General features: G+C 58.0%; 1 protein-coding gene across 1 annotated transcript in view; it reads left to right on the top strand.

The window, feature by feature from the left end:
• The window catches only part of CCDC85C (coiled-coil domain containing 85C), a 93,394-nt gene that overhangs the window by 58,291 nt on the left and 12,155 nt on the right, over window positions 1-22,948 (top strand). Inside the window, exon 2 of the mRNA XM_025392055.1 lies at window positions 10,475-10,548. Coding sequence (XP_025247840.1) covers window positions 10,475-10,548 — 74 coding nt within the window. The remainder of the gene's footprint in view (window positions 1-10,474; window positions 10,549-22,948) is intronic.

Below are 22,948 nucleotides of genomic sequence, written 5' to 3'. Positions count from 1 at the left end.
CCTTTATGCAACCAGGGGGCTTGGCATCTGCATTCTAGGGCTCGATAAAGGTTGTTTATTCTCCCCCCATGCAGACTTCAGTCCTACGCGATTAGTTGCATCATAATCCCTCTAGCTTTTGTTGCATTTGCTTCAGAGTTCAGCCACTAATTAATAGTCAGGGGCAGGAGGGTGCAGGGTCCGTCGGAGATGGGGGCTGGGAGCTGGACAACTGGAACAGTGACCACAGAACTGAGTGTTAGAATCACCCGCAGGGCGTTTAAAATGCAAACTGATGCCCACGTCCCTCCCCTAGAGAGTCCAATTCAGTTAGTCTCAGGGGAAGAGATCAGATTTTAAAAGCTCCCCAAGGAGCCAGGAGGGTGTACCTTTCAGCCTGATGCTGGGAGCCGCAAGCTGAATGTGATGTGACCGCTGTCTGGTGAGATGTCGCTCCCAGGCAGGACTAGCTGACATCTGCACACAGTCTGGATCTGTCACTGATTCCCAACTTTAGCAGTGAGGTTGGGGTTGGTGGGGGAGTGTGATGGGCATTAACAGTGCCGACACCTTCACTATCTGCTGCACACACACAGGTCAATTTCCAATGTATGCAGGCCTTGAAGGCACAGGGAAGGAGTTCTTTTCCCCTTGTCCCCATATGTGAAGCAATTCCACAGTTTTCATTTGGCTTGTCAGGCTTCCGAAGCAGCGAATGGAGAAATGAGTTTGAGTTTTGGTTTGAGAACACTGGTGGTTCCCAGGCAGATCCAAAGTAGGGCACATTCTAGATGAACTGAGCCGGAGCGGGGCTTTCCATTCAGCTGCTCCCTCTAGATTTCAGTGACTTGGGAAGCCTCATGGCTTTTCCTGGAATTAAATGCTGGGTGCCCAGGGGCCCCTGAAGCTGGGGAGAGGCAGGCAGCCGATGTGTGGGAGTCCCCAGCCCAGAGCAGAGTGGCCCAAGAGGGGGACAGATGGCACTGAGAGGACGGGCGTGCGCTCATTGGGGAAGGCTGACCGGCCAGCACGAGGAGATTTCATTCTCATTAGGGCAGCCATTTGTTTTCCTCTTCTCTAGCTACTTTTCTTCCCCTGTAGGTACTGGGAAGTGTGTCCTTGGCATGTTTGATTTCTAATCCGGCTGTGGGAGTGTGAGGTGGAGGGTGTGGAGCTCCGGTCGTGGCAGCTCCGTTTTTGCATGCGTCCGCTAGGTGGGACTTCAGGTTCCCATGATTCCACATCTCCGGGCATGGAGGTGGATCTCAGGAGAAGCTGGTGCCAGCCTGCAGGCCACGTGTGACCTGGCGAGGCTCAGAGGCTGTGGGGTCTTTGGCTCAGACTGAAAACCTCACTAACATCAAGTTTTTTCACATCTGGGGCTGGGCGCTTATCTGGTGCCCTTGGAGGCGAGGTCCCGGAGGAGAGATGGGTCAAGAATAATGCAGTTCAGAGCGATGCTCCCTGGAGCCTGGGCCCTGAAAGTTGCCTTGCGTCACGAAGGGAATTTCTGCTCTGGGAGAGGAGGGGAGTCAGGCTGTTTCCCAAGCCCCATCCCCTGCCTCAGTGGGTTGTCTGGAAGAGCCCTGGTTGTGGGAACACACACACACACACACACCCCCTTCAAATTTTAGCCCTGTTTTTATGAGTTCTGTGACTGGGTGGTTATGGAGCCCCTTGGAACCTCGATCTCTTTGCTGGGGGAGTAGGTAAAAGTTGCTGTGCCTCCTTGCCAGGCAAAGCTTAGAATGAGCATTCCTGATAACCATAGTGATGACGTCACGAGAGGCCCAGGGTCACTGCGCCAGAACCCCAGGGTTGGTGTGGAAGCTGCGAGTTAGATGGAGAGAGCCTTGGCTGTAGACAGACCCAGGTTCAAATCCCAGCCCTGCAAGGTTCCCACTGGGTGATCTTGGCCTTGCCTGACATCGCTGTGTCTCAGGCACCTTGTCAATAACACAGTGGTAGCAGTGACAGGATGTCCCTCATCAGCCTGGTGTGATGGGCTGTGCTCAGTGTGTGCTGGCATATGGTGAGCACTCCGCAAAATGTGTGTGTGCGAATGGGAAAAGATGCTTCTCTTCTCTATGCCCCAAGTGGATGGGAGAACTCTTTCCCATGCCCAGGGCACTGGAAGGCATCGCTGAGCTTGCAGCCAGCTGCCTCGGCCTGCAACACCCAGCATGCCCATTTGTGGGCTGTGGGCACTGAGGCCTGCCTGGCTCCACGCAGCCACCACCAAAAGCTGTCCTCACAGGAACCCAATGCCCTCCTCAGCCCTCTTGCCTTCATCCATAAATAATGCCCGTTTCACATTCAGCCTGCCCCTCCAAGAGCTGTGATGCCTTCCAGGAGCTGATGTCAGCTGGGATTGGCATGGCCATCGATGCTAAGGGGCACAGCACAGGTGTACCTGGACCTGTTGTGGATCCACCTCCCTGCCTTTGTTCAGGGTGTGCCCTCAGCTCTTATGTGCCTTTTGTCTCCCCATCCTCACAATCTGTCTGTCAGAGTCCTGCTTGCTCTTCAGTGCTCAGCTCGAGTGTCACCTCCTTCAGGAAGGAGGCCCGGATTTCCCCTGGTCAGCACACTCCTTTTCTCTGCCCCTCTCTCCTGGGCCGCGCCTCCTTACTCCACTCTTTGCTTTGCAGTAGACGTGGTTATTCTTGCAGCTCCTTCATGAGGCCAAGGGTCCCTCACAGGAAGGGATGTGCCTTTGACCAATAATGTACTGCCCCCGCCCCCACCCCCACCCCCACCCTCCACTGGTCCTGTGGGTGGCTGGCTTTGTGACCCGGGGCAGACTCATCTACGCTGAGCATTCCTTTTTTTCCTTTGTAAGACAGGGTTCTGCCTGGCAGGGTCCTGCGGAGATTGGGGGAGCAGAGTTGGCTCTTCTGGAACTGGGGTAGGTAAGCAGCTTCCTGTGCCACACCGGGAACCTTCGTTGTTCCAGAGGCTCCTGCCCGAACCAAGACTGTTCAGCCGCTGCTTTCACTCCCCCTATTATGGGGAACTCAGCACCCCACTGGTAGCCTGGACTGTGATGAAATCGATAACTCTCCTTTTGGGTCTCAGATTAGAGGATTCTCTCTGCTCTACAAGAATTTCAGTCCTTTGGGCCGGGCGCGGTGGCTCACGCCTGTAATCCCAGCACTTTGGGAGGCCGAGATGGGCGGATCACGAGGTCAGGAGATCGAGACCATCCTGACTAACGCGGTGAAACCCTGTCTCTACTAAAAATACAAAAATTAACCGGGCGCGGTGGCGGGCGCCTGTAGTCCCAGCCACACGGGAGGCTGAGGCAGAATGGCGTGAACCCGGGAGGCGGAGCTTGCAGTGAGTGGAGATTGCGCCACCGCACTCCGGCCTGGGTGACAGAGCGAGACTCCATCACAAAAAAAAAAAAAAAAAAAAAAGGAATTTCAGTCCTTTGGTGACCCTTTGGAATGCCGGGATCCAGGGAGTAGGCAGGCCTGGAGTTGCGCTATCTCCCAAGTCCCTGGAGAAGATGGGGCCATCCGCAGGCGCTGCTGGCCCAGCTCACAGGGCGCTTTGGTGAACCCATACAAGCAGAGCGCCCCAGGCCTTGCTGGGGGAAACCCGGAGGTGCTCATGCATTGGAGGTGTAGGGCAGCCAGGAACATGCAGCTGCAGGACCCACTGGGCTGACATGCGGGCAGTGGCTACCTCGTGATGAAAGCAGCGGCCAAGGGCTAGTGCCTGCTGGCTAGGACGGGGCACTGCAGGATGTGTGGCCAGTGTGGCTCTTCTGTTGCCTCCAGCCCAGGATGGGTGGTGCTGAGCCAGAGTTGGGGGAGGACTGCCTGGGAAGAGGAGGCCGGCTGCTTCCCGGAGCCTCCAGGCCACCACTCCCTGGGTCTGTGGCTGCCACTTTGCCTCCTTGACCCTCAGTTTCTTCATCTGTACACTGGGGGCCTGGTCACCTGCCTCACCCTGAGGAATGTTGAGGACTAATATGTATAAGGCACACGATTGCTGTTTGGTAGATGAATGTGGTTATGGACGGGTTTTTCTGGAATCTGCGTCTCTGTGTCCCTGGTGCTTGGAGCTCCCCATAGCTGGTGGTACCAAGAGCACTGGCTTAAGAGCCTGGAGCCCGGTTCTCCCTGGCCCTGCCCTGTGTTACTTGGTGCACCTTTGCACCTTGTTTCTGCACTTTGTGGGAGGTATGTGTTGGTTTAATGAGGCCCTTCCACCCCATGGAGCCACCAGCCCTGAGGCTGCAGCTGAGCCCTCTTGAAGTGGAAGGAGAAGGGGATTTAATCAGCCAACCTGCTGCGCTGAACAGTGGTATCAGCGCTCTTGCACAGGGCCCATGGAGTTGCTGGGCATGAGCCCTGATGGAGGCCCGCGGCTTGGAATGGCCAGGTCTCCTGCTAATGACCTGCCATAACCCTGCCTGGCCCCAGACCTTGCAGAAATTGACCAGGGCTGGGAAGCCATGCTGTAGGGCCTTGCGCAGGGGGAGGGGCTGGGAGGCAGACCTGGGGAGGGTGTGCAGCAGCTGGAGAGTCGGGCTCTGTGTATCACCAGGTGTCACCATGTGTCCCTGTGTGTCACTGCAGCTCCCTTGCTCCCAGCCTCCACCTTCTATGGAGAGAGGATAAACCATTATTTTCTCCTGAGTGGTCGCAGACACTGTTGACGCCCAGCCCCGATCCCTAGGCACTAACTGCTTCTGAGCCCACGGCTGTATTGCCTGCTGGCACCTGCAGCTCTGCCAGGGAGCCCTTCCTCTCCATTCTCCTCTTGGGCAGTGCTGGGACATTAATACTTCCGGTGAGCCATTGGACAGGTGGGGTGACTGAGCCCTAGAGCTCACCAGCAGGGTGGACGCCTCTTCCACTGGCTCCTTCCCTTCCCTGCCTCCCTTCTCTACCCCTCTACCTGGGCTTCCTGGGGTTGCCTCCCACATAACCCACGTGAAGTTGATTCCTCCTCTCTGAGTCTGCACCCACCCTGAGATATAAGATCATGGGGAGGCGTGCGTGAGACAGGAGCGTCAGGCACCGCAGAGTCAGATGCAAGGAGCGTGTGCCCAGAGCCCTGGATGCTGTGCCCCCTGTAGCCTCAGCAGCTCCTTGTCTGGGGTTCCCCAGCTTGGGGTGTGGGGTGCTGTGTCACATGCATGGCTGAGCACTCCCGAGGAGCTCATCACAGCTACTCCTGCTGGTGGGAGCTGGTGGGACGGAGCCAGGGAGGTAGCTGAGAACAGGTCCCTCCAGGGATGAGTTCCTATTGGGGCTGCAGATATTTTTCTGGGGGCTGACTGTGCCAAGTGCTGAGCTAGGGAAGGAAGGTCACAGAGGTGATGATGGGACGTGGCTTCTGGCCCCCCAGTTCTTACTGTCTGGACACAGCAACGTCTGGAGGGGAGGTGGAGGTGACATCATCTTGCCAGAGGGAAAACCAGGCCAGGAGGGGCAATACCACTCAGCCCCTGCCTCACAGCTTTCCAGAAGGCCAGTGAGCCCTGGTCCTAGTGGCAGGACCCAGCGCAGGGTGCCTGGGATGGAGCCAGCACAGCGCCAGTGGGGAGGGCTTGGCAGACCTGCAGGCTGTGTGACTCCCGCCTACTGTGCTGCACAGCTTCCCCCCACCTCCTCCTCATGGGAGCAAGGGATCCAGGAAGAGGGCGGGGTGAGGAGGGCTCAGGTCTGGCTCCTGGACACAAGAACATTGTAGAGAGACACCCTCCTACCCGGTTGGCAACTGGATAGGGAATCCCCCAGAATTGGTCCAATGGCCCCCAGAGGGGTTAGGGGAGCACCCAAGGGGACCCCTTGGCCAGGCCAGCCCAGGGTCACCTCCCTCATTTTGCCCTCAGGCAGCCAAGCTGCGAAGTGATGTCCCCTCCCCTGTGGCTCCAGCGCTCATTACTGTAAACCCTGGGATTAATTTAATTACATGCTCATCTCCAAGAGGCTGGGGCTTGGCACGCAGTGGGATCACGAGTTTTGAGGCTGCCGGGAAGGATAGTCCTCCCCAGGAGCTGGCCCTTCCCGGGGTCTTCTGCTCTCCAGCCCCCACTGGGAGTGCCCGGATCACTCTTGTTCTTCCTGTCTGCAGAATGCCTACTCCTGACCCAAGGGTGACTGATGCCTGGCTCACTGGCTCCTGGCAGCCTGGAGAGCTCTTCCAGGGAGCTGAGTGTGGGAGAGGGTCAGGGTGCTGGGTTTAAAATGTCAGGTGCTTCAGTGGGTGGCCATGCATGTAATGTGGAGGTGCAAGAGTTTAATCTGTTCTCCTTTTTGTTTTTTTTTTTTTAAAGACAGAGTCTCGCTCTGTCGCCCATCTGGAGTACAGCAGCGCAGTCGGCTCACTGCAACCTCTGCTTCCTGGGTTCAAGCAATTCTCCTGCTTCAACCTCCGAGTAGCTGACATTACAGGTGCCCACCACCATTCTCAGATAATTTTTATATTTTTAGTAGAGACGGGATTTCACCATGTTGGCCAGGCTGGTTTTGAACTCCTGACCTCAGGTGATCTGCCCGCCTCGGCCTCCCAAAGTGCTGGGATTACAGGCATGAGCCACCGCACCTGGCCATTCTTTTTTTCTGAAAGAAGGATTTCAGAACTAGATTAGAAGTCGATTATTTGAAAATTAACAATAAACGATGTGAATAAATAAAAACCCACTGGTTCCCTCAACTGAGCAGCCGCACAGTCAGGATTTCTGTGGACTTCCTTCCTGAACTCACGTCAATGCGTGGATATTTTTAAACATCGTAGCCGTTGTGCATGTCATTTTGTGTCCAGTTCTTTCCACTGGCATTTTAAGTGTTTTTCCATATTGTTTAGGAGACAAACTCTTTCTAAACATCATTGTAATGATGACAGGGTAGAACCCTCAGCTGTTGTTGGACAAATAGTTATTTCCAGTTTTGGCCACTCTAACAGTCTGCTTTCTTCATAATTAGAATTAATTTTTTTTTGAGATGGAGTCTCGCTCTGTCACCCAGGCTGGAGTGCAGTTGTGCGATCTCAGCTCACTGCAACCTCTGCCTCCCGGGTTCAAGTGATTCTCCTGCCTCAGCCTCCTGAGTAGCTGGGATTACAGGCGCCTGCTGTCATGCCCAGCCAATTTTATATTTTTATTAGAGATGGGGGTTTCACCATGTTGGTCAAGCTGGTCTTGAACTCCTGACCTCAGGTGATCCACCTGCCTCGGCCTCCCAAAGTGCTGGGATTACAGGCATGAGCCACCACACCCAGCCTGGAATTAATTCTTTAGGATAGATTCCATTGGAATTACTGGATGGTCTAAAATCTGTTTTAAGACTGTTATATTGTTATTTTGAAATTTAAAAGAAAAACCCAACAAAGCCCGGCGGTCTGCAGTGTATGTTGTTCTGCATAGCTGCCTGGGGTTTAGGGGAAACCTGAACAGATGGGTTTGTCAGGGGCAGCCCCTTGGTCTGGGGCCATGGGCGTGTGGCCACCTGTCTGTGCCTACAGGTGGCCCAATGTGGGGGACGGTGGCCTGTGGGCCCTGAGGTGAGGTGCTGGCTATGGGCAGGCAGGGCGTTGTTGGTGACCTGTGGGATGGCCTGTCTGTGTCCCTTCTCCTGATGCCACCTGCCAGCCTGATCACTGTCTTTAACCCTTCCTGGGAGGTGGGTGTGAAACCCCAGTTGTATCTGAGGGGGCTGACTGCTCAGACTGGAGCAGGGGCACCCAGTGAGGGTGCTGAGGCTGACGGGGCAGCTGCGGACTCGGATTTCAGCCCACCCCTCCTCCAATTGTGGGCTCACCGAGAGGGAAGTGCTGGGAGCTAGCTCCTTGCTCACCCTGTGGGAACCAGCAGCGGGAGGCGGGCTGAAATTGCACCCACCTCCTGAATGGTTCTGTGGCAGTGAAGGGCAGAGGACAAGTTAGTGCCCGTCTTGGGCTGTTGGTCACACACAGTGGCTGGGTCCTCTGGCTCAGGGCTGCCCCCAGGAGCACTGTCCCATGGGGGTGCTGTGGTGAGCAGGGGCCCTGTGGCTGTGCTGAGGATTGCACTGCAGAGAGCCTTTGGGAGAGCGGTGTGACTGGGAATGGCGTCTTCTTTCTGAGTCTCTGCCAGCTTCTTTCCAAGGCTGAGGCTGTCAGCTCTGCCCAAGGCGGCCAGAAACACTGGGTCCCAAAGACTGACCTGTGGGGTGGGCCTGGGTGGTGAGGAGAGGGGCTGGAAGGCTCACCTGCTGGTGGTGGGAACACTTTGTTCCTCGTGGCCTCTGTACCTGGAAAATGAGGATGGTGGCTGCTTGTCCTTTGCAAGGCACCAGATGCAGGGGGCACCACGTGTCCCATATGGGACAGTGGGCTCCCCCCACCCGACTGCACCCAGAAGGAGACCACACGTGGGTCTGTAGTCATTGGAGCGTTCTTGTCCTAGCTCTGTCAGAGTGAGGGAGCTGGAAGGGTCTCTGCAGTTTACTTGGTCACTGCTTCCCGGGACTGTGTTCCAGGGAGCCCTCCTGTTAGTGGGGTATAGGACATGAATGTTTGGGGAGCCTAGGCTGCACCCCATCTTTCCATGCTCAGAGGGACACAGCACAGCCTGAATGCTGAGGCCTCTTGCCATCACACCTCTTTGCTTGGGGTGTGCATGGGAGCTGCTTTTCAGGATTGACAGGGTGATGAGTAAACTGAGGCCAGGGAGGGAGGGATCAGGGCTGGTAAGGTGTGAGGGCCTGAGGTCATCCTGGGGGCAGGGGTGGCCTGCCTGGCAGGGCGGGGAGGCTGGGCCTGGATGGGGAGCCGCCCTTCTCTCCTCTCTAGAAGGCCCCACATTCCTGGGAGGTGACTGGGCTGCAGGAGGAGGGGAGGCTGGTTTGCAGTGTTCCCCAGCAGTGAGTGTGTCTGGGCGGGGCTCCAGTACCTGCTCCTGCCTGTGGCTGGGCCAGTGGCTCTGCTGGGCCCTGGGCCTGGTCCAGGGCTGAGTAGGGGGCTCCCAGGCATCCTGTTATTGGCGTGCTGGGGGTGGACAGATGCTTCATTGGTCGTGTGGTTGGCATGGCGGTCCTGGCTTGTCCCCAGCTGCACCCAAGCCCCGGCACCCCCAGGCATGTTAACAGCCTGTAGAGTCCATCCCCAGCCCCGAGGTGGTGATGGGGACTAGACAGCTGGCTGTGTGTGGTCAAAGGGGCTGATGTCTCTGCTTCTGCAGTCGAGGGTCAGCGGCATGAACCTGGGAAGACCCTGCGTCCTGCTGTCGGGTGGGCCAGTGGGTGGACAGCCGTCGGGGTGGATGGGCATCTGGGCTGGCATCTATCTGGGCCAGGTGATCTCCGGGGAGAGGTGTTAATAGCCCATCCCTTACCAGGTGGCTTCGTGGCCCACAGGAGTGCTTGGGACAGCCTTGCCACCCCCTTGCCTCTTTTCCAAACCTGCTGTCGCTGGGTGACCCGGCCGGTGTTCTGCCTCCGTCCCGTTCCTGCCTCTCCTCCCTTCCCCCAGCCCTCTGCCCTGAGGGTTTGCTCTGGGCATCCTGGGGGCTGAGCTGACTCCTAGCCTGGGGGGAGGCAGGACCAGGGGTGTGGGATGGTTGGGTGTGGGGGTGGGGATGGGATATTTTTGTGTTTTCCTGACGTGACTGGAAGGCAGGGTCAGTGGTGAGGGTGGGTGAATTTCACCTGCACCAGTGGTCTGCACAGATTGGGCTCCCTTAGCCTGAGGTCAGAAACTGAGGACACGTGACCGGGGGGTTCCACGGGGTTCCTGACTGTCGTATGGGGAAGGTGGCTGCTCACCTGCAGCATATGCTGCAGGCACGTGTCTCCTGTGAGAAGTTCCTGGGTGATGAGGTGAAGGATCCCAGATGCTGACTTGGCAAGTTCAGGAGGCTGTTTCCCCACTGTGTAGGGGAGGGGGCTCCCCGGACCCCGACCCTGGGGTGAGCTGTGACCTGGCTGTGTTTAGGAGAGCTCCGTTTGAGCCTGCAGCATCTTGGAAGCTGAAGGACTTGCTCCAGCACAGGCTGGCGAGGCCACCCGCCCCTCACCTTTCCACAGGTCCTGAAGGTCCTGACAACAGCTCAGAGGCCCACAGTGAGGGCGGCCGGTGGGTCCTGCAAGGCTGGCCTCTGTGTGTCATGCCTTGGTGTCAGGTGCTCTATGGCGGGAAGGCTTTGGCCACAGGCCATGCTGTTTCCGGAGGGGCGGATGAGGACACGGGGTGCTAGGGTCTCACCTGGCTGTGGGGTGGGACTCCTCAGACCCAAACCTTCCATGCCAGGCGTGAGGCCAGTTGGCTTTTGTAATTTCATGCCTTGCTGTCAGGTGCCCTGTGGCGAAGGGCTTTGGCCACAGGCCATGCTGGCTTCCCAGGGCTGGTGAGGGCAGGAGGGGCTGGGGTCTCACCTGTCTGTGGAGCAGGGCTTCCTAGACGCAAGCCTTCCATTGCAGGCCTCGTGGGGCCATTGTGGTTGCACTGGGGACGGAGTCTGCTGGAGGCTAATGTCCCCCTTCCTCTTGTGTCCTTCCAGATCCCTCATCCACCTACATCAGGCAACTGGAGAGCAAAGTGAGGCTGCTGGAGGGTGACAAGCTCCTCGCACAGGTAGGCCGGCTGTGGGTGGCGCTGCCTTGAGGACTGCGACCCAGCGCCCACCCCTCCAGCTCACCCAGGGCACCCTTCCCCTTGGGACCCATGCCCTCCCCCGACCTGCTCCCACTGCCACCCGTCACCTCCTGGAAAGTGGGGCCAGGGACCTAACCCTGGCTCCCACGCCTCTGGGCTTCCCTCCGCCCAGCCCTCCATGCTGACTGCCCGGTATGCGAGCTCCTCGGGGCTGGCCCAGGGACTGAGAGGGTGGACAACACCCAGTTGGTGAAGACATGGGCTGCTTCACTCCTCTGGCAGATGGGCAGATCCAGGCAGGAGATGGGGCAGACTTACATGGAAGCCTCCCCGCCTCTGCCATGCTGGACTTACTGGCCGCTTCCTCCCTGGGCTGGGGTCCCCTCCTCCCTCCTGGGCCCGGCCTCACCCACAGACAGATGAGGCTGCTACCCTGTGCAGAGCTGGGCAGCAGCGGCACAGTATGGGAGGGGTCGGCTGCAGGGGGTAGGTGGGGTTGGATGAGGGTCTGTGCCTCTTGAGTGTGGCTGGAGCTTGGAGGGGACATGTGACTGCCAGGACAAGGGCTTTCCCTGCTGCAGGTGGGGCAGGCATGGGGGCTGCCGAGAGGAGGCTGTGGACAGTCTCGATTGGGTGTTGGGGGCGAGCTGGCTTGGCGGCCCCTCAAGCTGCTCACTCCCCCAGCCTCCAAGCCCTCCTGCGCATCCCTGGCTTCATCCCAGTCTCCCTCTTCCTGCTCTTCCCACTGGGCCATGAGCGGTCAGCCTGGGATACCCAAAGCGTTTCTCTGGGAACCAACCACAGGGATGGCTCAGCTGCCTGGCCCTGTTGCTAGGTGACCAGCCAGGCTTGGTGCCCAGTGCCCAGCTCAGGAATTCCATGGCACCCTCTCTGCCCACTGGGCAGCTGCTGGGAGGCTCACGGGCCCTGCAGGGAGCATAGCTCCCACTGAGGTCATCCCCTCAGGCCCCCACTGCGTGGGCCGTGGGGTAGGTTCCCAGGGCCTGGTGGGACTTAGCAGGGTACATGTTCCCCATTTGGCCTCTTGCGAACTCTCCTCCACCCCGCTCCCACCCGCCCCCCTACCCCAACATACACGTGCAAGTGCATAGCCAAGCTCTGAATGGCAAGGCTGGCTTTTGTAATTTCATGCCTTGCTGTCAGGTGCCCTGTGGCGAAGGGCTTTGGCCACAGGCCGGGCTGGCTTCCCAGGGCTGGTGAGGGCAGGAGGGGCTGGGGTCGCACCTGTCTGTGGAGCAGGGCTCCCTAGACGCAAGCCTTCCATTGCAGGCCTGGTGGGGCCATTGTGGTTGCTAAGGAGGGTGTGTGGGCGCTGCAGGCAGAAGTGACACCAGGAGAAGGTCGTGGCTCAGGGACCTTTGCTTTGGAGAAAGTCCCCATGCAGTGTGTAGGAGAGGGAGTCCTGCCTCTGGGTGGTGGCAGGGGGCTACTGCTCTGCAGAGTGAGGGCCAGGACCATGCTCTGGTGGCTGAAGCTCAGGCCCCCGGGTCAGCGACCTCACGCGTCTGCCCTGATCTGGAGTTTCTTTGTCTCATTGTTCCTGTGGAGAAGTGGGTTGGAAGCTCCAGCTCTGAATTTGGGATGCTGTTTGCAGTGTTCTTTCTTTCTTTCTTTTTCTTTCTTTTTTTTTTTTTTTGAGACAGAATTTCGCTCTTGTTGCTCAGGCTGGAGTACAATGGTGTGATCTCAGCTCACCGCAACCTCTGTCTCCCAGGTTCAAGTGATTCTCCTGCCTCAGCCTCCCGAGTAGCTGGGATTACAGGCATGCGCCACCATGCCCAGCTAATTTTGTATTTTTAGTAGAGACAGGGGTTTCACCATGTTGGTCAGGCTGGTCTCGAACTCCCGACCTCAGGTGATCCTCCCGCCTCAGCCTCCCAAAGTGCTGGGATTACAGGCGTGAACCACTACGCCCGGCCCTGCAGTGTTATTTCTATGAGAAGTGTGTTCCGCAGTCCAACCAGAGAGCAGCTCATGGTCCTGTTTCCACAAGGACAGGAGTGTGCCTCACCCCTTGGCCCCTGCAGGCCATGGTGTCCCACTGGAAAAATACACCCCAGTTCCTGACCGTGTACTTGCAGAAAACCTGAACCCAAGTGGGCTGTGGAGGAGCAGCCCTTCTTTCTGCCTTCCTTCCTGGGGTGCTCCTGGTCTCACAGGGGGCCCTCCACCATAAGTTGTGTCTGCCTGCCCTGCACCCACTTGTGCACAGGTGGAGGTGGATGGCAGCTTCAGCCTTGAGCCCCAAGGATGGAGTGGCTGGCTCTGCCCAGGGCTCTCTCCCTCCCCAGGCCTGCTGCCACCTGCTCCCTGGGGGTAGCAGCAGGGCTCTGTTCACATCCTCATCTGTGGGCCAGGCCTGCAGGGCACCAACATCAGATCCTGATAACTGGGGAGCTGCTGGCGCTTGCCTGGACGCAGGCTTGCTGGCTGCAGGCAGTTGGACTGGAATTTAGGGGCAGAAACCTGCTGTTGTCTGCTTGTTGTTACATACAACCAGGGTGCGGAACTCAGAGATCATCAGTAGGAAAAGGGAGCAAAATGTTTCGTTTCCTTAGCAGAAATTTGCTTTCTCCCCAAATGATGCCCGGTCAAGCCATGCTGCTAGAGTGGTGGCTGAAGGAGCTTGTATCTCTGTGTGGTGTGGCAGGAGGGCACCCAGGGCCCATCCCTAGCTGCTTTCTCAGCATGGACTCTGCAGCAGGCAAAGGTCTTGCCCCGGGGCTCCCAGCAAGTGGTGTCACGGCCATACCCAGCACCCTGAAAGAGGGCAGATGTATGCTGCTGGGGCCTTGGCCCCTGGTGCTTGCATGGTTTCCTCACCCTGTCCCCATGCTGCAGTGGAGGCCCCTGAACCTCATAACTGAGGCTCCAGGAACTGGTGGCATCCCCAGAGCCCATGGCATCAGCAGAGCCAGGGGAGCCACGGCTGGGTGTGGTGGCTCTCACCTGTAAAGCCAGCACTTTGGGAGGTTGAGGTGGGCAGATCGCTTGAGGTCAGAAATTTGAGACCAGCCTGGGCAACACAGTGAAACCCCGTCTCTACTAAAAATACAAAAATTAGCCTTGCGTGGTGTCACATGCCTGTAATCCCAGTTACTTGGGAGGCTGAGGCAGGAGAATCGCTTGAACCGGGGAGGCGGAGGTTGCAGTGAGCCGAGATTGCGCCATTGCACTCCAGCTTGGGAAACAGTGAGACTCCACCTCAAAAAAGAAAAAAGGAGGAACTAGAGGAGCTGGGATCATGGGCAGGGTTCCTGCTGGCCACGGAGGAGGGCACTGCTGTGCTGAGCCATACAGGAGAGAGAGACAGAGAGGCAGGGTGAGGGAGGGGCAGCAGTGGGTCCCAAGCCTGCCTTTGGATTCCTGGGGCAGCTTCAGTGGCACCAGCTTTATGGGGATCCTTAGGCCACTTTCTCTCCCAGGTCTCTGCTCGACTGAGAAGTGGGCACTCATTCACTCAGTGTGTAACTGACCACCTACTATGTACGTGGCCCTGGGGATGCAGGGCTGGCCAGGCAGAGGCCTGCCCTCAGGGAGCTGGCAGGCCAGTCTCACCCTTGTTCCTGCTTGACCACCACCTTGTCCAGCCTGCAGGACTCACATGCACAGAGAGGCCCCTGGAGGATAGGGGAGGTGAAGAGAGCTTATGGCAGGGCCCTGCCCGCGAGGACAGTGGTGGCCCCGTTCTCAGGGAGGCACCAGGAAGATAGGGTTTACTTAGTCTCTGTTCTCCTGGCCTCCTGTCTGCAGCCCTCCCTGACTACCCATAGGAGGCCTGGTGCTTGCCCTGAGCTCTCTCAGTCCCTGGGCTGCCCACCTTTGCTGATAGGGTGTCATGACCCATCCTTGTGGATCCTGGTCCCCACCCCTGTGGGACTGTCATCTTTTCCAGGACAGGGCTGCAGGGCCTGAGTGGCCACATCTGTGTCTCCAGTGCTCAGCATGGTTGAACTGGGTGGATGTGCCTTGGGGATCCTGTGGCTGATCCCTGTCCAGTCTCCATGGCCAAGAGGGGAGGCTCTTCTTGCTCACAATAAGGAAGGCCCACTTAACCAAGAGAGGGCTTCAGCAGGTAGTGAGGTTACCATCTTTGGAGGTCACCAAGAGATGGCTGGGTGACCATGTTTGGAAATCTTTTTTTTTTTTTTTTTGAGACGGAGTCTCGCTCTGTCGCCCAGGCTGGAGTGCAGTGGTGTAATCTCGGCTCACCGCAAGCTCCACCTGCCGGGTTCACGCCATTCTCCTGGCTCAGCCTCCCGGTAGCTGGGACAACAGGTGCCCACCATCATACCCAGCTAATTTTTTGTATTTTTAGTAGAGACGGGGTTTCACCATGTTGGCCAGGATGGTCTCGATCTCCTGACCTCGTGATTCGCCCGCCTCGACCTCCTAAAGTGCTGGGATTATAGGCGTGAGCCACCGCGCCTAGCCGGGAATCTTGAAGAAAGAGATCGCAGCCTTGAATGAGATGCTGTCCTAAGCCTCACGGACTCTGGCTCGTGAGATTCTGTGATTCTGGCATTTAAATCTTGTCAGGGAAATCAAGTTGTACAGAAACCCCCATCTCTTTGCAAAGCAGGGACTCTTCCTGTTGGTGAAAAGCAGGGCAGAGGCGTGCTCTTCTCTGGAATATCATAAGGTGACGTGGCTTTGGGGTTTGGGTGGGAGGATAGGGAGCCTCCCCGGATTCCCACTCCCCACGGTCCCACCCCCCCCCCCACCCATGGCCTCTATTTAACTCCAAAATAGCTTTAATTAAAAATGTGCCAGCATGTTCACAGACTCAATTACTGTATTGCTGTTCGTATTTTCTTTCTCATGTTGGCTTTAAAATTTCATCAACACAGCTGCTTCCTCCGCGATGATTCATCTCAAGACTCCGTGCGCGTTATTATTTTTCCTGTGGATTCTCTGTGCCCAGCCGGGCTGGGCTGGGGGCGGCTGTAATTGACGCTGGGGCCTCTCGTTAACTCCCCTGCTGGGCTGATAAATGAAGCCTCCGTTGTGCGCCAAAAAAAGCCAGCTTTACAAAAGAGCAAGGAGCTCTCCTAATATTCTCTCTCCCTAGACCAGAGGGCCGGCTTGGGGAGCGAGGCTGGGGTCTGGGCTGGTGACTGAAGGGCCCCCGGCGCCCCCTCCTCCCGCCCCCTCCCCACCCCGTGCCCACCTCTCCCCTGGCCTGCCACGTACCAAAAGGCTGCTGAAAGAGACCCAGAATTCACACCAGGCACAGATGGGGAAACTGAGGTCTGGGTGACGGTGGATTTCCTGACATGGATGTTGTATTCGTCTGGTAGGCCTGCCATAACAGAGTTGCACAGACTGGGGGACTTAAACCACAGAAATGTATTTCCTCACAGTCCTGGAGGTGGGAGTCTGAGATCGAGGTATCAGCAGGGCTGGCTCCTTCCGAGGCCTCTCTCCGGCTTGTAGACAGGCTCTTCTCCCTGTAAACTCCAATAGCCCCCGCCCCAGCGCTCACCTGCTGTGTGGCTTCAGGTGAAATCCTCTCTCTCCCAGAGCCTCAGGGTCCTCACCTGGGAGACAGGGGTGATGGGAATGCCCAGCACAGCGTGACGAGGCCCCTGGGAAGCACCCCGGGTGGTCCCAAGGGCCTGGGATCTTTCGCGGTCCGGCTGACCATGTGCCCTCTGCTGCCCCTTGGGCCTGGCCCGTCCCCGAGGGAACCGTTGCTCTTTGTCCTTTGAGTTCTGAGCCCATCCAGGCGGGGGGCGAGGGGATCAATCTGCTACTGTCTCAACCCATGGCCAGCGCTTCAGTTCTGTGTCCCAAGGAGGATGGGCTGTCCAGAGCCCGGGTTCCTCCGGAGATGCTGGCCTCGCGGTGGTCCACGTGGGCTTATCTGTTGGTCGGCATGTCCATGCCTTGGTAGCAGGCTCTGAGCCCTTCCCTGCTCTGTGTGTTTGGTGTCTTGGGTTGGCAGCCTTGCCCCTGTCACCTCTGTTATAGGCAGTATAGTCTCTGGGTCTCTGGAGGACATTAAACGCTTCCTTAGTCGAACCTCAGAGTCAGTCCAGCCTGTACATTGCCCAGAGAGGAAACCCCCTGTTTCCAGCCTTCCAGCCAATGAACAGATGGTCAGTCTTGCAACGTGGGCAGAATGGAGACAGGAAGTTCCACCTCCATGCCCTAGAACCAGCAGTGTAAGGAGTGTCCACCGTGAGCCAGATGCTGGGGGAGAGTCACCAGGGCTGACAGGCCAAGTGCAGGATGCCAGTGCCAGAGGGCCTGGTTCAAGTCTCACTGGTGCCACCTGCCAGCAGAGTGGCACTGGACAGGTCACTTAACCTCTCTGCACCTCAGTTTCCTCCTCTGCAAAATGGGGACACTAATGGTGTCTGACACATACATTGTTCAGAGAATGAAAAGGCAAATTGTGGAAAGGACTGGGAGTTGAGTGGTCAGTGGTAAGGGTGGCGGGTTAACCACCATGATCTTTCCTGTCCATTGTGGGCCAGCCGTAGCCTCTGCCAGCCTCCGCCTGACACCAGTTTATGTGCAGACAAACAGAGGCCCGGAAAGTTGAGGAGCTGCTCTGGCTTACTCAGCCAAGGTAGGATTTAGGTTTTTGCAAATCTGCACCCCTCAGCTGGACGCAGTGGCTCACGCCTGTAATCCCAGCGCTTTGGGAGGCCAAGGCAGGCAGATCACCTGAGATCAGGAGTTTGCGACCAGCCTGGCAAACATGGTGAAACCTCGTCTCTACTAAAAAAATACAAAAATTAGCTGGCGTAGTGGCCGGCGCCTGTAATCCAGCTATTTGGGAGGCTGAGGCAGGAGAATTACTTGAAACCTGGAGGCAGAGGTTGCAGTGAGCCGAGATTGCAGCACTGCACTCCGGCCTGGGTGACTGAGTGAGACTCCATCTCGAACAAACAAACAAAAAAACTACACACCTCAAAGCCTCCCACAGGCCTGTCCCTCACTTACCTCACTGGAACAAGTAATGGGCCTGCAGAGGGACCTGGGAAGGGAGGGATGGTCCTCGTGGTGGACAAGACCTGGTCTGCGTGTTACCTCATCAGTCCCAGGCCGAATGGCCCTGAATGGTGCATACACCTGAGTTTGAAAAATGGGATTTCGGGTGTGAAATGACATGGGACCAGGGGAAGAGCAGTGCCAGCCACGGGTAAGTGACATCAGCCACACATGGCCGCACCCTTCATCTCTACCGCCTGATCTGAGTGCAGATTGGGAAGATGTCACTGGACCCCCAGCTGAAGTGGCAGCCCCTTTGTTCTTTTTTCCTTTTTTTCCTATCAACTTTTATTTTAAGTTCTGGGGTACATGTGCGGGACGTGCAGGTTTCTTACATAAGTAAACGTGTGCTGTGGTGGTTTGCTGCACAGATCAACCCATGGCCTAGGTATTAAGCCCAGCATGCATTAGCTGTTCTTCCTGTGCTTTCCCTCCCCCTGCCCCCCTAACACGCCCCAGTGTGTGTTGTTTCCTCTACAAATGAGTTCTCTCAAAATGAAGGAAGAAAAAGAATATAAATCCAGTTGGTATGACTGTGTAGCTCTTGTGTGCGACCTTGCAGGTCATCTTCGCCTTGAGGCTAGAACAGGGGCCAGATAGGGTGTGCCTCCCCCACCTGGCCTCTCTGAGCTGCTGGGATCTTGGGGTGCCTCTAGGCTGGGGCACCCCATCCCAGAGCCTCTCAAACGGTTGCTTTTCCCTGGGAGGGTAGCAGGGCACTTGGGGTGGCTTCACCCTGGTGTGAGTTTTGGGGTGGGCTCTGGGGGGGTGGTCGGCGCTCCTAGGGACCCAGTGCCAGGCACATGGCAGGTACTCAGTGAGTCCTTGTGAATCTGGAGTTTCTGAAGACATGGAGCTCCTGGAGTTGCCTTGGCGAGCCCCAGCCCTGGCCTTCGGTGTGGGAAAACCACTCCGGCTCAGCTGAGGTCCTGGTGGCTTTGGGCTGATAGGTGTCCAGGGAAGGCACTGGGCAGAGTGATGGGCATGGTTGGCATTTACTGGGTGACACTGTTCTCCTTCCTTCTAGCTGCCCCGCCCCTATGGCCGCCCGAGAAGCTGGCTTCAGGTAGAGCTGCCCGGTGGGGGGCGTGTTTGCAGTGCTGTTTGTGGGGGTCGGGAGGCTGCTTTGAGTGCTGTGCGCTGCTGTGTGCTCTGTCCCCCCCCCCCAACCCCGTCCCCAGCACCCTCCCATTCTTTCCTGGGAGCACTTCCTTCCCAGGCTGCGCTGGCCCTACCTTTGGAGTCTTCTTGGGATCTGCCCTCTCTTCGAGCTGGCGTTACTGGCAAAACTTCCAGCTTTGCAAAATAATAGCAAGAGAGTCATGCAGCGACTGCCTCCTGAGGGCTCCCCATGGTGCGAGCACCTTGTCATGCACCTTGCCCAGGTGCCTGGGATCCTCCTGCCTCTGGAGGGCGGCAGGTCTGGTGCTGATCCCCGCTTCGAAGCGAGACACCTGCAGTGCATGGAGGGAGGAGAGGCTTGCAAGGCTACGTGAGTTAGTGGAGACGAGGCCAGGGCCCACATGCCCACCCAGCTGTGGCTCCTGGTGGGAAGCTGCCTAGGTCCTTGAGGGAAGTCTCCAGCGCTGCTGAGCTGGGTGGGTACTGGGCTGAGGGCTCTGTGTGGGTTGCACAGTTCTGAGGGCCAGCATGAGTCACCATGCCAGGCGCCCTGGGCTGCAGCCAGATCCCTGCTGGACAGGGCATGGGACTGGGGAACTGCTGGGTGAACTGAGTTCCCACCTGTGCCCAAAGACCCGTGGAGCCAGGCCCTTTAGGCACCGGCCACTCTCCTGCCGGCTCTCAGGCCTCCACATGGTCTCATCTCTGTCCCCTTCTCCCCGTCCTGAGACTGCTCGCCCCAGAATACCTGCCCTGCATTACCCTCCGGGGGTCTTCCACCCCATGCCCAAGCTGACACTAAAAAGTGTCTGTAGACACTGCGAGTTGTCCTCTAGGGGCAGAGCCACCCCCATTTGAGAACCAGTGACCAACTGTGTGCCAGCCCTGGGCTTGGCCTGGGAGGTGAACCACACCTGTCCAGCCACGCAGACAGACGGTGAACTCACAATGTCATTACACAGTGCCGAGTTCGCACCCCCTTCCAGAGCAGCCCACAGGCATGACTGACTGACTTGTGGACACAAACCCGCTTGCCCTCGTGGGAACAGCTCTGATGTGGTTCCCGTGGGGCAGGTTGAGGCCTGTCTTCGGCGGAGGCTACTGCGCTGTGCTGCATAGCCCTGTCCCCTGCCCTTTTCTGCATCCTCCCCGCTTTCTCTGTGCTCTCCCTCTGAGGGTCCCCCGAGATGGATGACAGCTGAATCTCGGTGGGCTTTAGTCTGGAGCAGGACAGTGGAGTCCAGGCTAGTCTGTGGCCCCAGCTGCCCCTGGAGCTGCTGGGGCCCCTGGTGGGGGAATGGTCTCCCCAAGTCTTGCACTGGAGTCTCTGCTTCCAGGTGGGTCCCCCAGCCCAGCCAGCTGAGGGTGCACTGTCTTCCAGCACTTCCTGGGGGGAGGTGTCAGCCTGACAGGCCGCTCAGGCCCTGGGTTTATTATTCAGCACCCAGACCATTGATGACGCATCACTGACCAACCCTGGGAGCTCCCACAGTGCTTCCTCTTCCTGGAGGGAGGTCACCAGGTCTTGGGGATGGGGTGGCCACTGGGCTCTGGCCTTGCCCCCGGGTCTCACCTCTCTCCTCCGTAGCCCCTGGGATGATGGCTCGTCTGTGGGAGTGGGACTGGCGGGAAATGTGAACTGGAGGGAGCTCTCTCCAGCTTCCTGTCCTCCAACCCGGACTCCGTCCCAGCCTGGGGACTGCAGTGACCACGGGGATCTGGAGACCATCTCAGCACAAGCTCAGGGCAGAGGCGTTGTTAGCGCCTGCAGGAGCTGCACGGGGCCTGGGCTCCTGTGGCGTTTTCCTGCCCAGGTTCCCATTACTCTGAGGGTGGACATAGGCCCCTCCCTGCAGACGGCACCTTCAAGCTCTTCAGCTGGGTAAAACTGGCCTCTTGTGACAGATCGCCTGGAGCCCCCACAGGCCAGAAGCAGGAGGGCACCTGACCCAGGAGAGGCTGGGCTGGGGAGGCCTGTGTTGGGGTCCTCTCCCTGAGCCCCACAGTGTCTCCTAAGTCAGACGCAATCATTGGCATGACCTAAATTTGGGAGGGGGAAGGGGGCGTGGCTGCGTTGCTCTCCACTGTGGTCCTGGACCCTGGCCGCACCTGGCTGTCCAGCCGAGCCGAGCTGTGCTGTGCCACACGGTGCCAAGGGCCCATGCTCACCTGTCGGGCATCCTGGAGGGTGCTGAGGAAGGAGGAGCCTCGCAGGCGCCCACCCGTCCCTGCACCGAGCACTAAGACACCGGTCCAGAGTCGCACCAGGTGGCCCTCTAAGGGGACTCCTTCCCAGGGCATTCCGTATGAATCAGCCTGGGGCCCTGAGGCTGGTGGTCCAAGTGGTCACTAGGGCAGGCTGGCCAGGTCGGAACAGAGGGCACCCCTCTTTGGCGCCTGCCTCTACCCCCGCCCCCAGCCCTCACTCCCCTTTAGCTGTTGCCTCCCTGATGGGGCACAGAACTGTGCCTGGCACACAGGAGGTGCTCTGTTTGTGCCTCTTAGACACATAAGCGATGCAGCAGAAGGCACATTTGAGGGCCCAAAAGCTCTTTGGGAGCAGGAAGCAGGGTGAGAGCAGCTCCCCTGAGCACAGCCCAGAAAGGGGCTTCCTACCCGCAGCCACCCCACCCGTCCTTCCCAAACAGGCAGCCTCAGGTGGGCAGGCTGGAGTGGGTGGGCTCCAGGTCTCATCCTCCTGTTCAGCACCCCCTCTGACAATGCTCCCTAGGGGTGACCCTAGGGTGGCCCCACATAGGCCCCCTGCAGCTTTGCAGGCAGAAATTCCCGGGAAGTCAGGAAGGTGAAGGATGGAGTCCCCCCCGAGCCGCTGCCAGGGAGGAGGCGGGGCTGCACTGCAGAGGCCCAGAGAGGGCCGGGGAACAACTGGAGTTCACCCAGCGAGTCCCCACTGGGTCCCAAGTCGGGCAAGGTTGCAGTCAAGGCCCTGGATATAGGCTGGGGGTGTCCTGAACTGCAGTCCTCAGTGGGAAAGGGGCCCTGCAATCTCCTGGGTCTCTTCCTCCCTAGTCCAGGACCCTCGTGCTGCCCTCTGGAAGCCCTAGAAGTGGGTGATGTGCATTGGGCCTGGCCAGAGTGGAAGGGGCCACCATGTTAAGGATTCGGGAAATCTTGGTTCAGCTCTGAGCTGGCAGCTCTGTGTGTAAGATCCCTTCTCCCTGGGTCCTGAGGGAGCCGCCCGAGGGAGACTGGGCAGGCGGGTGTTTCTGGGGAGCGCAGCGGACCCCCCCACCCCCCAGGAAGGGCCAGCACCTTCCTTAGCTGCGAGCTCTTCTCTCGCAGACCAAGCCCAGCAGGTGCTTTCAGCTCCTGTTTCCCCTCCTCGGTGAAATCCTAGGGAATCTCATTCTGCAAAGGGAGTGACCTGTCTCATAGCAGGATTTTTAATTTGGATTTAAGTGCAATAATGGTTACTCATTTGATGCGTCATTAGTCACATTGCCCCTTAATGAGAGATTGTGCGTTTTTCCTGCCTGGCTTTGTGGCTTGCTAATAAAGTTCTATGGACATGCAAATGTTTATAGAGGCTCACCGAAGGCAAGGGTGGGAATTGCGTGCAGCTAATTAAAAACCTCCCTCAAGCTCATGCACACACCTCCTCCTAGGGAAATTATCTGGGGGAGGGGAGAGGACGGCAGCACAAACTGAGTTTTCAGTGGGAGCCCATTTGGTCGAGGGCCAGAGAGGATGGGGAGGAAGGGACGCCTGAGTCAAAACAAGCTGGGCAGGGCAGGGCCGGCTGGAGGGGAGGGTAGCGGTTCCAATCCCAGGTGTACCCTTCCTGGCTGTGTGGCCCAGTAGTCAGACTGTGTGTGTGTGCGCACACGCATTGAGAGTGTGTGCTGGCTTAGAATGCATTCTCCATTGGAGAAGATTTTGTAACTCTCTTACTGTTGTAGAGTCCTGGCCAAGAAAATCAGGTGGTTAGGCCGGGCGCGGTGGCTCAAGCCTGTAATCCCAGCACTTTGGGAGGCCGAGACGGGCGGATCACAAGGTCAGGAGATCGAGACCATCCTGGCTAACCCGGTGAAACCCCGTCTCTACTAAAAAATACAAAAAACTAGCCGGGCGAGGTGGCGGGCGCCTGTAGTCCCAGCTACTCCGGAGGCTGAGCCAGGAGAATGGCGTGAACCCGGGAGGCGGAGCTTGCAGTGAGCTGAAATCCGGCCACTGCACTCCAGCCTGGGCGACAGAGCGAGACTCCGTCTCAAAA

Source organism: Theropithecus gelada, chromosome 7b (assembly GCF_003255815.1).
Source record: "Theropithecus gelada isolate Dixy chromosome 7b, Tgel_1.0, whole genome shotgun sequence".
Taxonomy (NCBI): Eukaryota; Metazoa; Chordata; class Mammalia; order Primates; family Cercopithecidae; genus Theropithecus; species Theropithecus gelada.
The sequence above is the reverse complement of the archived record's forward strand: the minus strand, read 5'-3'. Positions and strand labels throughout refer to the sequence as shown.